The following is a 16,164-nucleotide window of genomic DNA, read 5'->3' as shown; positions in this document are numbered from 1 at the left end:
CTTCAGTATATATAGGCTAGTTGACGTGATTATAATTTGATTACATTGTTGTAGGTACTCTGTCATCAAGTGACCGCACATAGGCAACCAGTATCATTAGAGTCGCAAGTTATAGACAAAATCCTACAGGTGACAACATTTCCCAAGTTGACAAAGTAATTGTTAGAGAACGAAAGGTTCATATCCATAAGGAGAATGGCTGATGGGCAAGAATTTAGACAGAGGCTCGTGTTGGTCGTAGAAGTATTGTTACTATTTTTTACGTGGTAAGTATACATTCAAATCATTTCCCTTCAATGTGGTTTGGACTCCGTAGGGTATATTAAAGAATAGTTAGATCATCGGATTACATATAGGTAAATATGGTTCCATTTAGCCTTACACATGAACAATCTGTGTGTCTCTTAGTAATTAATTAAGTACATCGAAATGTTAACAACGGAGGAGCGAACAGAAGGAGGGGCGGTGCTGAGGGGGGGGGGGGGGGTAAACAGTCAACAGTGTAGACGCATATATGAATGGGGCGTTGGAATTTTGTAAGCCGACCTTTGTGTCATCTTTATCGGTTATTTCCATACATATCGTGGATGTGTTCCTTTATAATGTTACCACCCCATCCCTCATCCCTTCCTCGTCTTCGACCGTCTTTCTGATTATTGTTTGTTTTGTTTTTACGACTTCATCAAATTTCCAATCTTTAAAGCAATACGTTACATGCTTCAGTCTTTTTTTTGTTTTGTTATGCATGCAAAATTTAATAAATTTTGAAATTGAAAAAGCTACGACTTTCTGACCAAAATATGTGTCATATTGAACATATACACCTATGATCAAGGCTTCGTGTATGTCTGTTTGACAGTTTGTCTACTGCAGCTGATGTATACTTGCATGAGCATAATGTCAGTGTAGAAGAGGAGCAGACAACAAAAATCTGGACGAAACTTTTCGAGAATTACGATAGACGAATCAGACCATATTTTGGAAGTAAGTTTAAGGTTTAACTAATGTTTTTTTTTTGTCTTTTGGACAACATCTTTTAGTTTCGCATTGTTTGTAATTTGCATGCCAAAGTTTAGTTATGACTATGGTGCGCATGCGCTGAAAAAACCTCCCCTCCCCTCCCCCCCCCGGCCCTCCAACGACATATACTTTACTTTGCTAAAACATGCGTGGATTACACTCTGATGTCTAATTCGTAGATTACACTTCAGAATTACAACTGACTCGCAAGATTACTAATTTGGTCATGAACATGCATGTTAGCCTATTGAATCAGCCTATTGAATACGCATGTTAGCCACACTCTTGCTATGAAATATCCTTAGGAAATGTTCTTCTTTATGAAGGATATCTGCGTAGGAAGTGTATTATTTTGTTCATGGAAAAAACCACGTTCTATATAGTCTGGATATATCTTTGCCATTAAGCCTAAGCTGTGATAATAATTAGCTGGTAATGCAGGAGCGGGGGGTTACTTCAAACATCATTCTTGCCGAAGTTTCGAAATAGCTATCATGCAATTTATTGTTCTGCGTAGATGTAAAACTAAGACCAAGTATTAGAAAAGTTTTACACATAAGTACTAAATTCTCGGCCTCTTGGCTAATATCATGTGTAGTAGGATTCTGTTCCCTTTCGAGGGGAATGGTGATGCACACCCGACGATGAATCAAGATAAGCTGCACATCACGAAACGATAACACGGCATCTAAGAAAGAAGGAAGCCCAATCGATCAACATTGCTCTACTGCGGAAAAGATTTTTTTTCTAATGAACCACTTCCCAGAACAGCTAAAGGAAATCTACTTCTATAAACATTAGCACAATTTAGACCTTCTTTCCATACACACGCGAGACTGAAGACTTGAGTATGTCTAAAGATGACATCATCAAACAACAATGCTTAAATTGTTTAACTGTTTCCTTATTCTTTTCTTTTACTACTCTGTTTAAATTGAGTTATGGCAAATAACCTTTGGCAAGTTCCAAAAGTGACCTTATGGCTGACATTGGTTTACGTGTCAACACAAACCATGAACAGAAAACAAAGGAACAATTAAAATGTTGCACTTCATTAATGATCCTCATTACGTGACATCACATAATGAAACAAATGTAGGCCCTTGAAACGACCTACATTCCTTCATATCTCCATAGAGGTGCAATATTTCCCTTACATATCTGGGAGAGCGTTAGTTAGGCGTGAGAGGGGGAGGGGCGGGGGGGGGGGTGCGTGGAAGGGGACGCAATGACCGTCAGTCCGCGCCTGCCGCAGAAAATAACAGTCACGTCATTGAAAGTTGAGAGTCAAACCAGATATGTATGTAACTTCCTCTGAGCGCTATTTTGCTTTCTTCTTATAATCTGCACGAACATTTATGTAGGCCATTGATGTGTGCTTCAAAGCATTATTGTGTTAAATCTGGAATACCAAAAGGCATGTCTTGGTGCCTGGGATTTTTTCCAAAAAAGTTGTTTATAAGTTGCCTGGACTGGTAGTGTGAAGTGCAACCAGATTCGAGATTTTCGTGCTTACCGTGCCAACAACAAAGACAAAGGTAACTGCAGTGTACCAGTCGTGATTGTCAGCATTCCACATGTTTTCACATCTCAAAGTTCACTTTGATGTGTATCTTCCAGTTTCTGTTAAAAGGATTATATCCTTTCATTTCACCACTACTTGTTTTGATTGGTTTGAATGCTAATTCAAATTAAACTAATAATGAACAAATCACTGTGTATGTAAAGTTGTTGCTTCTTTTCAATTGACTTCAGGAAGAGTTGTTTCTTTGTCATTACATTTTCAGACCCGTCACATCGAATGACTTGAGGGATTGTTGTTATTGTAAGAGTGTTTAGATTCGTTGTGCTTAATACTCAGCAGTACAATAATAAATCCAATCAATGTGATGATTGTGTGTTAAACATTGTGAATGTAAAATTTATTACACAAACAGTAACATAAAATTGATATAATGTCATAGCATTCAGTGTCCCCAGAATGCTAATGATCAGGTTAATGCAAATATGTTTCATGTCACAAAGTTCACTATTGTTCCATTTCTGTCAAGAAGATTATATCGGTTCATTTCATTTTTCATTCTTTATTTGGTACTGGTTGATTATTGACTCTTAATTGAAATTAACCTATTATCTGCAGCAGATTATGAAAATACTGCTTATATATGGGTGACTAGAGGAAAGGTCTTAACTTTGTCATTGTCTTCATGGCCGACAGTTGATTATGATTTAAGTTTATCTTTAAAATGATATTTACTATAAACGTTGATGAGGTGGGGTATTGATATGAAAAGTGAAGGCAAAATAATTTCAGTGTTTAACTGGCTACCACCAAATATTCAAGATCCTTCCTCTTACTTGAGGATGTATAAGTATTGATCCATTGTGCTTAATAGTATTACATCATAATCATGTCAAAGAGCTGATAGTACGTTTAACTTGTTGGAACAGTACTATACAGTGCTCAATTATATACCAGCATGTTTAAGTTGCAAAGCTCACATGACATAGAAGATTATGTTTTTATTTAAATTTTATTGGAATCTTCATGGGTTGATGTTTTGTAATTGAACCTAAAGTAACAATGAACAGATCATTTTTTTTTATCTATGCAAGAAATTTTAGCTAATGCTGCAGGTAGAGTTGTATCTTTGTCAAATTTTACAATCAGACAGTTGATTATGTTAATTTTGGTGAGCTTTCAAATATCTATCTACATGTCGAGGGAGTTGGTTGAGAATTTCTAAGTCGACCAAATGCTTTTTGTGCATGCATCTCAGAAACTAAAAACTTAAATCATTAACATTTTCGTAAGCATGCACCTTTAAGAGATAGTACCTCTTGTTCATCTTTTTGTTATTACCTTTTGTTTATGTTTATTTTTTATTTTTTATAATGGGTAAAAGTGGGAGTTACATTGCTGAAAGATTTCAACCGTTTGAAAGTATGCTATCAATGTCGTTACGACCGCCATGTATCTGATGCAAACTGTCATCCATTACTGGACACAAAAGTTAAAATATCATGGCCATAGTTCACTATTCATGCATCATTGTAGATATACAGGATACCCTCATAAGTGTTGAAATAAAAGGTTTGAATTCATCAAATGTTCTGACTTATTTGTGTTGTCATTCCTTTTTGTTGTCTCTTAAATGTGCCTTTCTGTTTTGATTGACTTAATATAAAAAAAAAGGTGCATCAAGCTGCATTTAACAATTAACCTGATACATGTGTAAAACGCTTACTGAACGGGTGCTATGTAGAAATCGCTGGCAAAATTTTACATAATAATTTTGTAGTTGCGTTGCATGCTGATCATGTTAAACTTTACAAAACAGCACTTAAGTAAATTTTACTTTAATGTTTTAATGTTCTTATTTGACATGAAAATCAAGTAAAATTTTACTTAACCTATGTAAACAGTTTTCTGAGTGTATACATTAGCACAATTTCAACCTTCTTTTCATACACACACACGAGACTGAAGACTTGAGTAAGTCTAAAGATGACATCATCAAACCAACTATGCTTAAATTGTTTAACTGTTTCCTTATTCTTTTCTTTTTATTATTCTGTTTTATATTGAGTTATGCAAATGACTTTTGGCAAGTTCCAAAAGTGACCTTATGTCTGACATTAGTTTACGTGTCAACACAAACCATGAACAGAAAACAAAAGAAACAATTAAAATGTTGCACTTCATTAATGATCCTCATTACGTGACATCACATATTGAAACAAATGTAGGCCCTTGAAACGACCTACATTCCTTTACATATCTCCAAAGAGGTGCAATATTTTCCTTACACATCTGAGAGAGAGTTGGTTAGGCTTGAAGGGGGGAGGGGTGCGTGGAGGGGGAGGGGTGCGTGGAAGGAGACGCAATGACCGTCAGTCCGCGCCTGCCGCAGAAAATAACAGTCACGTCATTGTAAGTTGAGAGTCAAACCAGAGATATGTATGTAACTTCCTCTGAGCAATATTCTGCTTTCTTCTTATAATCTACACTAACTTAAGTTGTGTAAACTTACAATGTTTATTATTTAGAAACAGAAGAATACCTCATTAGCCATATTTCATTTCACCTTTGAATATATACATATTTCATTTCCAGTTTGTTATATTGTTACTTGATCTTGCTTATTGTTTGTCTTTTCCCTGACTTATAGGTCATTACAATATACGTCATATACACATCTGCTCACACGCATTATTTCCTTGTTTACTTAATATTTTTCTTCTTCTTTTTACTTTAGCTTTGTTGTTCCCTTTGATTTCATTTCCTTATTTAGGTTATAAATAAATATGAACATAATGAGTTTGAACTATAATCCTGTATCACTGATAATCGTTTTAATTAAATAAAAAAATGATTAGCTAGAATCGATTTTCAAGGAACGAATCCCGAGGGATACAAATAAACGCATCATAGTTATCAACGGAGCTATCGTTAACGCTCCATAAAGTTGGTTACCCTATATGTGTTCACTATGACGCGTAGTGCAAACACGGGTACCGTTACTGACACTAGCAGAAGCCATAGTATAGTGTATATTGGTGAACTAGTGATCAAAACACAGCTTATTTCCTATCAATTTAACAGCAAACTGCAAGCTTTTCATTGCTTTATTATGCTGCATGGGATATATTCATATTTGCATGAGAAAATATTTCCATATATACAATTATTGTTCACTTCGAGGTCCACTCACCTACTCCTTCCCAATTCATTTTATCTCTCTGCAAGTCCGTCCTCTGTACCGCCCTGCATTGCCCCTACCTCTGCCCTTGGCCCCATCGAGTGCCCACACTCCCTACCCCTGTTCTCTGCCCTTCCCTATGCTTACGCCTCAACGATAGAGAAGTATGGGAGCGGGGGGGGGGGGGGCGGGGTGGCGGCTCATGCTTCTCTCTCCCAACTCTTGTCGATTCGTATACGTACACTTCTGTGATATTAAAGCAGGGTTGTCCAACCTTTTGCTGAGGAGGGCCATATGTAATAATTATGATGAAGGAGGGGGCCGCATGAACCCTACGCTCGATATTTCGATTTTTTGCCCGAAGCCCAAGGCAACAAAATGTGAGCACTGCGCGCGGAGCGCACTGATTTATCTTCCTTCCTGATAAAACAGATGAATAAAGTCCAGCCGCCCCCTCCCCTCCGCTGAGAGTGTCACACAAACTGACCTGTGTGCAGTTTTTTGGACCCAGAAGGTTCGAAAGATTGATTATAAAGCTTCAAATTGTTATCAATAAATCTGCTCACTAAAATTTCGCACCGTACAGAATCTCTGGCGGGCCGGACGCAACCCTGCGGCGGGCCGGACTGTGGCCCGCGGGCCGTAGGTTGGACAACCCTGTATTAAAGCCTTCCTTCTTTTGCCTTCCATTAGCCAACAGATCCGTTGATGTAGATATCAGCTTAGGTGTTGTCAACTTCGAGAGCGTCAGTGAAACGACTTTAGTAAGTATACGATCAATTTATGCTTTTGTCGTATATTGTACCATAAATGAACATAAACAAGTATCATTTACACTATCACATTACGATTTAATCCGGTTCAGTGTTATCTTAGTTTGCTATCAGTTTTTTAAAGGAAAAAATGCCCTTATTCACGCTTCTAAACTTGCTACAAATGTCTGGGACAATAATAACGTTAGCAGCACATTTCCTTTGAAATTTAAACAGATAAATAAAAATATCCAAAGTTTTGTTTCCAGGTGTGAGCTTGCCTCCAACATATAAAGTTTTGCAAAACTTAAAGCAGTTTATTGCATTTTAGAAGTATTGTTATTTTCTTGAATTTATGTCACAGCAGATTGTTAAAGGGATATTAGACAACGTGATATTTGATATATGGAATCGAAAAAAAAAATGTTCTGCACTGTTAAATACATCCGTCTCAATATCTTTCATTGTTTTTCTATTTCTCTATTAATGTTTTATTTGCTCTTTATTGCTCTTGACATTACAAACTACATACAGTGAATTTCAATAATTGATAACATGAATTAAAAACAGTAAATAAAAAAGATGAACTTTATATTAAAAGGGAATAATTAAAACCTGGAAGCCAGTATTTCTTCCAACAAATACCTTCTGATATATATTTTTTTTTTTTGCGAAATATATTTTTTGTAAAACAATCTACTTCCCGAACGTTAGTGGAGACGTCCTCGCTTATGAAATTCTCCTTTGCCCCCTCAATAATTTACCTCTTAATGTCTTTCCCGCAGCCTTTAAAACTTTTTCTCTATTACTGAATCTTAGAAATTTTTACGTGAAGTGGGCGCAGTTTCATTGCTACTGTTGGTGCTCCTACAGGGGTCCATGTATGCTCGTTCTATTTTCCACATTCTGAAACCTCATCATCATGTTGGCTAGAATATTAACTTTAATAATTTCTTCAAATTTTTCAGTAATGGCTTCTGGCGCACTATGGAAAAATACGTTTTTGTCGTATTGATCTGTTCAAGTCCAAGTATTATATTGATTATGATAGCTTTTGTGATAAACGCTCCGAATCGTATACACTTTCTCTTAGAGATTCAATGCCCCTCTGTTTCAGCCTTCATCTTTAGCTTTGCTTTAACAGATTCGACTTCATTTTCCATAAATTCTACCGACTCCCGCCATATCGATTACAGCTGCTTTGAGTGCCTTCATTTCAGATTTCATTTCTGGAAGTTGTGATGGAAGTGTCTGTTGATCTATAATAATAATAGGTCGTTTGTTTTCTATAGCGAAGTCATGCCGTCGCCAATTCGTTCCGCGATTGCACTTGTCGTTGGTGTAGGCCTGTGCTTATTAATGTTAGTATTGCAGGGCAGTTGTGTTCCCGGAACGAGCTGTCCTCCCTCTGTTTATCTCTCAAGAAGTATTCCATTGAATTGTCTTTCCATGCAGGTTATATTACAAAGTTTATTTAACCAAAATCATTCTACAATCTACATAAACATGTTGAAAAGTCAATCATAAACATCCATTGAGAAATATATGATGACAAATAAAGAAATGAAAAAACCGTAAGCGCATTCTCCACACTTCCTTATACCGTATGGGCGGCGCCATCTTCCTTTCGCCATATATTGTTCCTAACTTTTGATATGATTAATTGTTTGAATGAAAATTAGTTTTATCCAGAAATACTCTTTACAATGTTCTAGTTGATTTCTCCTTGAGAAATGTCATACATTTTTTTTTTGTTGCTTAGTTATTAACCTTCTCATCATTTGTATTCCTTGCAAAACATTTAGGATACTCATAAGTGAGATCATTAATTTCTGAAATAGCGTCATCATTTTCTTCTTTCTTTTTGCTATGTCACAAGGATTTTACGGTCAACGTTTACCTCGTCCAGCGTTGGATTGACCCTCGTTTAAGATACACTGCCCCTTTCGAGTTACCTCCAACCTCTCACCTCAACAATGAACTATGGCTACCTGATCTCATCTTCATCAATTCCAAGATGGTGACCTTACACCAGATGACACTGGAGAACAGGGTAGTACAAATATTCTCGAATGGAACGGTCCATCTCATTCAAAGGTAATAGTAACCAAAATCTACTCTTGGTTTTTTAACTCTACCAGATCTAAAGTTTATAAGTGTCACATATAAATGGTGGTACTTTTCGGAATAAAAATATTAATATATAAGTATAACCTGATATTTTCACAGATTAAGATTGGTCTTGGCTTGTGCTATGGATTTCACTTCTTTTCCATTTGACGAACAACTCTGCCCAATTGAAATGGAAAGTTGTAAGTATATCTTTAATTTGAAAGATATAGTTAACCGAACATTAATAATAGTAGTGAAGTTTCATTATCAAGTCACTGCTTCATAATATGGATAATTTGTACTATTATTAGTGTTACATTTATTAACGGATGCAGGCACTGGTAAAGACTTTTTTTTTTAGTTGCTTGAGGAAACGGACAAAAAAAAAAGCAAGGAAAAAGGGCACTCTAGTATATATTAAATAAACAATAACTCCTAGACTGTCTCCCCCCGCCCCCTCCCTCCAGTTTCAACAAATGTGCCATAATTCATATACCCGAATTTTACCTCTCTGTTAGTGAAACGTAATTCTATATCTGTAGAGAAAAGAATGGATGAGTAATAAAAAAAATAGTAATAAAGAAATAACGACAGTTTTGTTGAAAAACATTAAAATCCTGGGACTACTGATAAGTAATACACTTCAGAGGGTCTCTTTGTCGGAGCAATTTGAGGTGATTTTTTGTTTTGTCCCCTCATATCAAATCATGTTTCCCACTGCCCTTCGAAGTTTGTGTCCCCCCCCCCCCCCTACGTTCACTCCACCCCACCTTCCGAGATAGAACCGTCTTCTACCTCCTCTGTGTAATATTTTTATGAGGTAAGAACTCAAAATTGTTTCACAGCGTTCGCACACGGGAATATTACATTATTCAAACTCTGTATCATTAGGCTATACTTACGGGACGCTGACTAACACACATGCAATGCAGTTTACATAGCCCTAGGCCAAATCCTACTTTGAATAATGAAGTGAATAAGAAACTCCGCTGTTTTAGTTGCGCAATATAGGGAAAAAAGATAGGATTTGTTTTGCTTCAGTCATTCATTTGCAAGTAAGGGTTTCACTTGGCTTTATTTTCAAACTTAAATCGAAAAGATGATTGGATGACTTTCAAATGAATATTAGGAGAGATTTCAGCAAACTGTTATATTTTATTATACGGCATTTTTTTTTACGCATGAGCACATTTGAACGGCTTAATTTGAATTTTATCCAAGGCTTTTAAGTACCTCCATTCATTCATCCCTTTAAGGTAACCTAAATGGAATTTATTATTCATTTTACAAATAATTGTTGACTTTTCGTGCGGTGAACGCTTTCTGTTTTTCTTATTGTGACTGCCTCTTACTGAGAAAGAGAAGAGGAGAAACAGTAATAATAACAATTTTATAACGTTATAACACGACACATTCATAGAGATGGATACTATTTGTAATTATCCACATATAAATAGGCGTTATAATATATACACACATAAATATATATATATATATATACATATATATATATATATATATATATATATATATATATATATATATATATATATATATATATATATATATAGCATAATAACTAACAAGAACTGTACTTTCATGAACCTGATAAAACGGGTAACTACTTGTCAACGCACTTTTTTATAAGACCTTTCAGATCAGTTTTGTTCGGTTAGAAGGAAAAATTAAACGGATGATCTACAGAAAGGGATGCATGCATCCTGTTATATTTTAAAAAAACTACAGTAATCAAAGCCGCTTTTGAGTAGAAAGAGATATAGTTTATTTCTATTCTGAATATATATATATGTATATATTTTATAGTTGAGTACACCACCAAGGATCTGAGATTTCAGTTTTATGAACGGTTACCAATCTTTGTATTTGAAGAAGATCTAAAATTATCGCAATTTAATCTTCGTGGAGCCAGTCTGGAAGATTGCTCTAAAGACCTCAAAATAGGTAAATATTGTTATTATATATATATTTTTTTAATTACTTACGATTTGATCTTACTTAAGAACTTTGTCTTCTTTATAATTTGTTGTTGTTATCGGTGAAGGAAGAGGGTGTGTCAGAGAGGGGATGTCCGGGTCTAAAGCAATGGGGCCCAGGAACAATTTAAGGCGTGTAAAAAAAAAATGAAATATCGAGGGGCCGGAAAAGTATCGGATACAAAAAATTATGTATTCTCGTTTTGCCAAAGATGCTTAGACAAAACTTGAAAGGGTGACCGATGACATTATTGTACCGTGGGCCCTACCTGGCTTGCGACGCCACTGGTCACGTGAATACAATTTTGAAAATTAGGGGTGGGGGGGGGGGAGAATAGTATATCTCGGCTAGGGATACCTACATCCCATCCTATGTAATCCTGCCCATAAATACATCAATATAAAGTACCGAGATCCTGTTACTAAATTTTTATGATTAATCGCAGAACCAATACTCCCTTGTTACAGGTAACGTCTCCTGCGTCCGAGTGAAATTCTTCTTTCACAGGGAGTTTCATTACTATCTTCTTCACGCCTTCATACCCTCCATTATGCTGGTGATGCTCTCGTGTGTCTCATTTATGATCGATCTAAGGAGTGTAGCTGCTAGGGTATCCCTCGGTATCACCACAATTCTGACGATGCTGACCACTACCATAGGGGTACAAAATGACTTGCCAAGAGTAGCCCATGCGAAGGTATGTCAAAATGTCATCCGAAAGTTATCTGTTATTTTATTCTTCAATTTGACCCAAATAATAATGGTAATAATTGGAAAACAATCTTCAAATAATTCATTCGCCGCCATAACTGAACCAATAAGTTTTGTCATTCATAATTTATTTTCTTCAAATTGCTATGGTCGGTGATCAACTGTTGGTATATTGGCTACTCACGCCCCCAACTGTTTGATATTTGATTTTTCACTTCATTATAACATATGTACTTATTCTTTATAAAACCTGTAAATAGTGTGGAGGAAAGTTTTAAGGAAGGAGACAGGGTGGGGTGTCGCATGTGGGGGGGGGGGTAGGGTAGAGGTACATGAGGAGTATGAGGGACGCTTAGACACATGACCAGATCTCTTTACGGTACACCATTATATATGAGAATAAAACTGAAATAGCCACGGTGCCGTTGTCCCGATATAGGTTTTAGCATTTTCTGTAAATCCACTATACCTGCAGCTCAGCCTTGGCATTTTTCTTCTCCGGTATTAGTGAGTTTCAAGAATGGTCCAACCGAACCTGCACTTTTTTATCTTTGTTTTTTTTTGGTGGGGGGGGGGGGCGGGGGGCGGTCGATCGTGAGTTATTTGTCATGAAGATATTGCAAAATTGTTCTACCTTTTGTTTATTTGTTTGTTAAACAGGCTATCGATGTATGGTTTCTGGTCAACTTTGTGTATGTGCTTGGTGCCCTTCTGGAATACGCTCTTGTTCATTACATTGGTATTCAACTTCCATCTGAAAAACATTTGCAGGAAAGCGAGGTAAATGCCAGTAACAAAACATTAAAGATATATTGACCTTGCAAGATTTATCGCTATATGCAGAATTTAAGTGAGTAACATTAGACCATTTATAAATGCAGCAACTTTGAGAATGCTTGTTCGTAACATAATATAACAATGGCGCTAGTATACGTGGCTGTCACATGTCATACATTATTTAATACATTATAGTTGTAGTGTACACTAGTGTAAAACTGTCCCTGCACTAATGTAACACTGCCCCTTCACTAGTGTAACACTGATTCTACACTAGTGTAACACTGCCATTACACTAGTGTAGCACTGCCCCGAGTACAATAGTGTAACACTACCCTTACAATAACACTGCCCCAAAACTAGTGTAACACTGCCCCAACTCAAGTATAACACTGCCCCTACACTAGTGTAACACTGCCATTACACTAGTGTAGCACTTCCCCCAGTACACTAGTGTAACACCCCTACACTAGTGTAACAATGACTCCACACTAGTGTAACACTGCCATGCATTACACTAGTGTAACACTGCCCACTACACTAGTGTAACACTGCCCCTTCACTAGTGTAATACTGTCCCTACACTAGTGTAACACTGATTCTACACTAGTGTAACACTGCCATGCATTACACTAGTGTATCACTGCCCCAAGTACACTAGTGGAACACTGCTCCCAGTACACTAGTGTAACACTGCCCCTACACTAGTGTAACACTGTCCCTACACTAGTGTAACACTGATTCTACACTAGTGTAACACTGCCATTACACTAGTGTAGCACTTCCCTTAGTACACTAGTGTAACACCCCTACACTAGTATAACACTGCCCCAACAATAGTGTAACTCTGACTATACACTAGTGCAACACTGTCATTATACTAGTGTAGCACTGTCCCCAGTACAATAGTGTAACACTACCCCTACACTAGAATAACACTGCCAATACACTAGTGTAACACTGCCCCAACTCTAGTATAACACTGCCCCTACACTAGTGTAACACTGTCCCTACACTAGTGTAACACGGACTCTACACTAGTGTAACAATGACATGCATTACACTAGTGTAGCACTGCCCCCAGTACACTAGTGTAACACTGCCCCTACACTAGTATAACACTGCCCCTACACTAGTGTAACACTGCCCCTACACTAGTGTAACAATGACTCTACACTAGTGTAACACTGCCATGCATTACACTAGTGTAACACTGCCCCAGTACACTAGTGTAACATTACCCATACACTTGTGTAACGCTGCCCCTTCACTAGTGTAACACTGCCCCTACACTAGTGTAACACTGTCCCTACACTAGTGTAACACTGATTCTACACTATTTTAACACTGCCATTACACTAGTGTAGCACTGCCCCAGTACACTAGTGTAACTACCCCTACACTAGTATTACACTGCCCCTACACTAGTGTAACTCTGACTCTACACTAATGTAACACTGTCATTACACTAGTGTAGCACTGCCCCAGTACACTAGTGTAGCACTTCCCCTACACTAGTATAACACTGCCCCTACACTAGTGTAACACTGCCCCAACTCTAGTATAACACTGCCCCTACACTAGTGTAACACTGTCCCTACACTATTGTAACACTGACTCTACACTAGTGTAACAATGACATGCATTACACTAGTGTAGCACTGCCCCCAGTACACTAGTGTAACACTGTCCCTACACTAGTATAACACTGCCCCTACACTAGTGTAACACTGCCCCAACTCTAGTGTAACACTGTCCCTACACTAGTGTAACACTGACTTTACACTAGTGTATCACTGCCATTTCAGTAGTGTAGCACTGCCCCCAGTACACTAGTGTAACACTACTGTTACTTTAGTATAACACTGCCCCTACGCTAGGGTAACACTGCCCCACATCTAGTGTAACACTGTCCCTTCACTAGGGCAACACTGTCCCTACACTAGTGTAAACCTGCCAAACTGTAGAAAAGTACCACCGGAGATAATATACAAATGGTCCACTGAATGTCCCAATACTGAGATTAACAATATCTACATGTACCCTTATATATGATATGGTAGCTTAATCCATACATAGCAATGTTCCTTGTCGTCTCGTTGGCACTTTTAATCAATTCTTGAAGAGAGTGTTTCTTACCTGGAAAGGAAATCAAAACAGGTTGAACATTATTATCAGTGAAGCAGTCATAATATGAATTGAGCTGGCCACATACGAGGAAGATTTATTCAACAGTATAGTATCTAACCCACCCACCTTAACCCACCTACCTTAACCCAACTAACCCACCCTACACCTAACCCACCCTTATACCCCCTTCTCGAGTGGAACCAAACTTTTTAGCATTAAAGTCTAGGGCACCTTTTATACCACTTAATTTATACCTGTGTGCAACAAGGTATAGAAAATATTGTGATTTCTCTTGAAGCTTTAATGGTGTATGCTCATGTGAAGATGTTGTGTGGGGTGGGGAAGGGGAGGGTCTTTGGGAACAGGGGAGTTTATGGCAGAATCCATTTGACTATTGATAGTTATTTTCTGTTTCGTTTCTATCAAAACAGATTCAAGGAGATCCGAATTGTATCAGTCCCGAAGCTGAAGAAACACAATCGGATCGAAGCCCAGCAGCCAGCTCACCAGTATTGTGTATCAATTCTGCTTGGTTTCCTTCTTTCCTTCGATCACGACTTGACAAAAAGTTCGAAGACGGTCAATCGCACAGAGATGCCCTAAATCATTATTATCGCTTTATTGGTATTACTATCGATAGGTGCTGCCGAATCATATTCCCGATCACTTATACTTTATTCGTTATCATATTCTTCTGTGTTGCAACACCAGTTTTGCACGAACCTGAGATCTCGTCGGACGAATTACAAGAATTCTTTTATATTTTGTAAAAAAAAAGGTTTGGCGAAATTAGAGATTCGATTATTCAAGACAAGGCTTTTGTATATAAAACTGATATGGTGAGGGAAAGATGGGTGTTGGTCGGAAGAAGGTGCGGGGGGGGGGGAGATGGAATGGGTAAGGGTGGGTAGGAAGATGGGAGTAAGTTATGTATGGTTAATTCTGAAAGCACTCAGTTCAGAGGTGCAGGTGATGGCGATGTATATAATATAAATTGACTACGATAAGTGATTTGTTTTAACTGTTGTCATAGTGACAATGAATACACCATTTTCTTTTCCCCTTACATCAAGATTGCATGTGACCACTATGAAGAAGATTGTATTTATACGAGAAAGGAATATCAACAAATAAAATCTGAAAGAAGTTGACTCCAATTTGTTTCAAATAACTTGTATCACGCAGAGATTCAATTATTGTACGCAAATGGATGTGAGGAGAAGGTTGAGTACTGCCCAACGCGCGCAACTTTTCTCCTACCTTCTACAAACACCCCCCCCCCCCTCTCCCTACTCAATTCCATCATGCAACTTTTAAACATGTCAAGTTTGCGCAGGCGTCTTTCTAAGCGGAACTGCAGTACACCTCTGATTTATAACATCTTTGCGTTTGACCCCACAGAATTATTCATGGGCGTTGATTCAGCATCTCTAAGTGGCGTGGGAAACTATCAAACAGTGTGTGTGTGGGTAAGGGGGGGGGGGTTGGTCAGGAAGTCGTTGGGTTTGGGAACTTATGCAGATGAATGTTAATATTGTAGATACTATAGTTTACATTTTACTATCAAGAACGTTTGACTATTTAATCTTCACAATTTCATATCCTGAAATTTTTTATTTGTCTGGAATTTTCTCCTTTTTTTTCATTTCACAATATCGACTATATTCTCGAAATTACCACATTTTGTAACGAATTATCGACATTGTATGTATATCAAAATTTTAAGTGACGTTCTTCTGGAAATTTTATTTTTTCAATTTTGATCTCTTATCTCTTCAGTATAAATTTTAAAACTGTCTCTCATCAGAATATTTGTGTGGTTAAAGGTAACGGTAAATTCATAATTGACGTTGGATTCTCGATGCAAGCCCACTGCTGTTAATATTTTTAATCAGTTGTTTTTAAAGTCCAAAATGACTCTCCCAAAGCAGTAACTCCATAAGAACAACGTATAATATATTTAT

The 16,164-nt window shown here is 37.4% G+C and overlaps 1 protein-coding gene across 1 annotated transcript; it reads left to right on the top strand.

Moving 5' to 3' along the window:
• The first annotated feature begins 48 nt into the window (after positions 1-48).
• Positions 49-15,351, top strand: LOC139978944 (glycine receptor subunit alpha-4-like). Its single transcript, XM_071989529.1, has 9 exons — positions 49-266; positions 860-984; positions 6,417-6,487; positions 8,355-8,572; positions 8,705-8,787; positions 10,412-10,549; positions 11,050-11,279; positions 11,954-12,073; positions 14,632-15,351. The coding sequence occupies exons 1-9, from the start codon at positions 196-198 to the stop codon at positions 14,968-14,970; spliced, it is 1,395 nt and encodes a 464-aa protein (XP_071845630.1). The 5' UTR covers positions 49-195; the 3' UTR covers positions 14,971-15,351.
• The last annotated feature ends 813 nt before the right edge of the window (positions 15,352-16,164 follow it).

The sequence above is a fragment of the Apostichopus japonicus genome, chromosome 13, assembly GCF_037975245.1.
Source record: "Apostichopus japonicus isolate 1M-3 chromosome 13, ASM3797524v1, whole genome shotgun sequence".
Lineage (NCBI taxonomy): Eukaryota > Metazoa > Echinodermata > Holothuroidea > Aspidochirotida > Stichopodidae > Apostichopus > Apostichopus japonicus.
The sequence above is the reverse complement of the archived record's forward strand: the minus strand, read 5'-3'. Positions and strand labels throughout refer to the sequence as shown.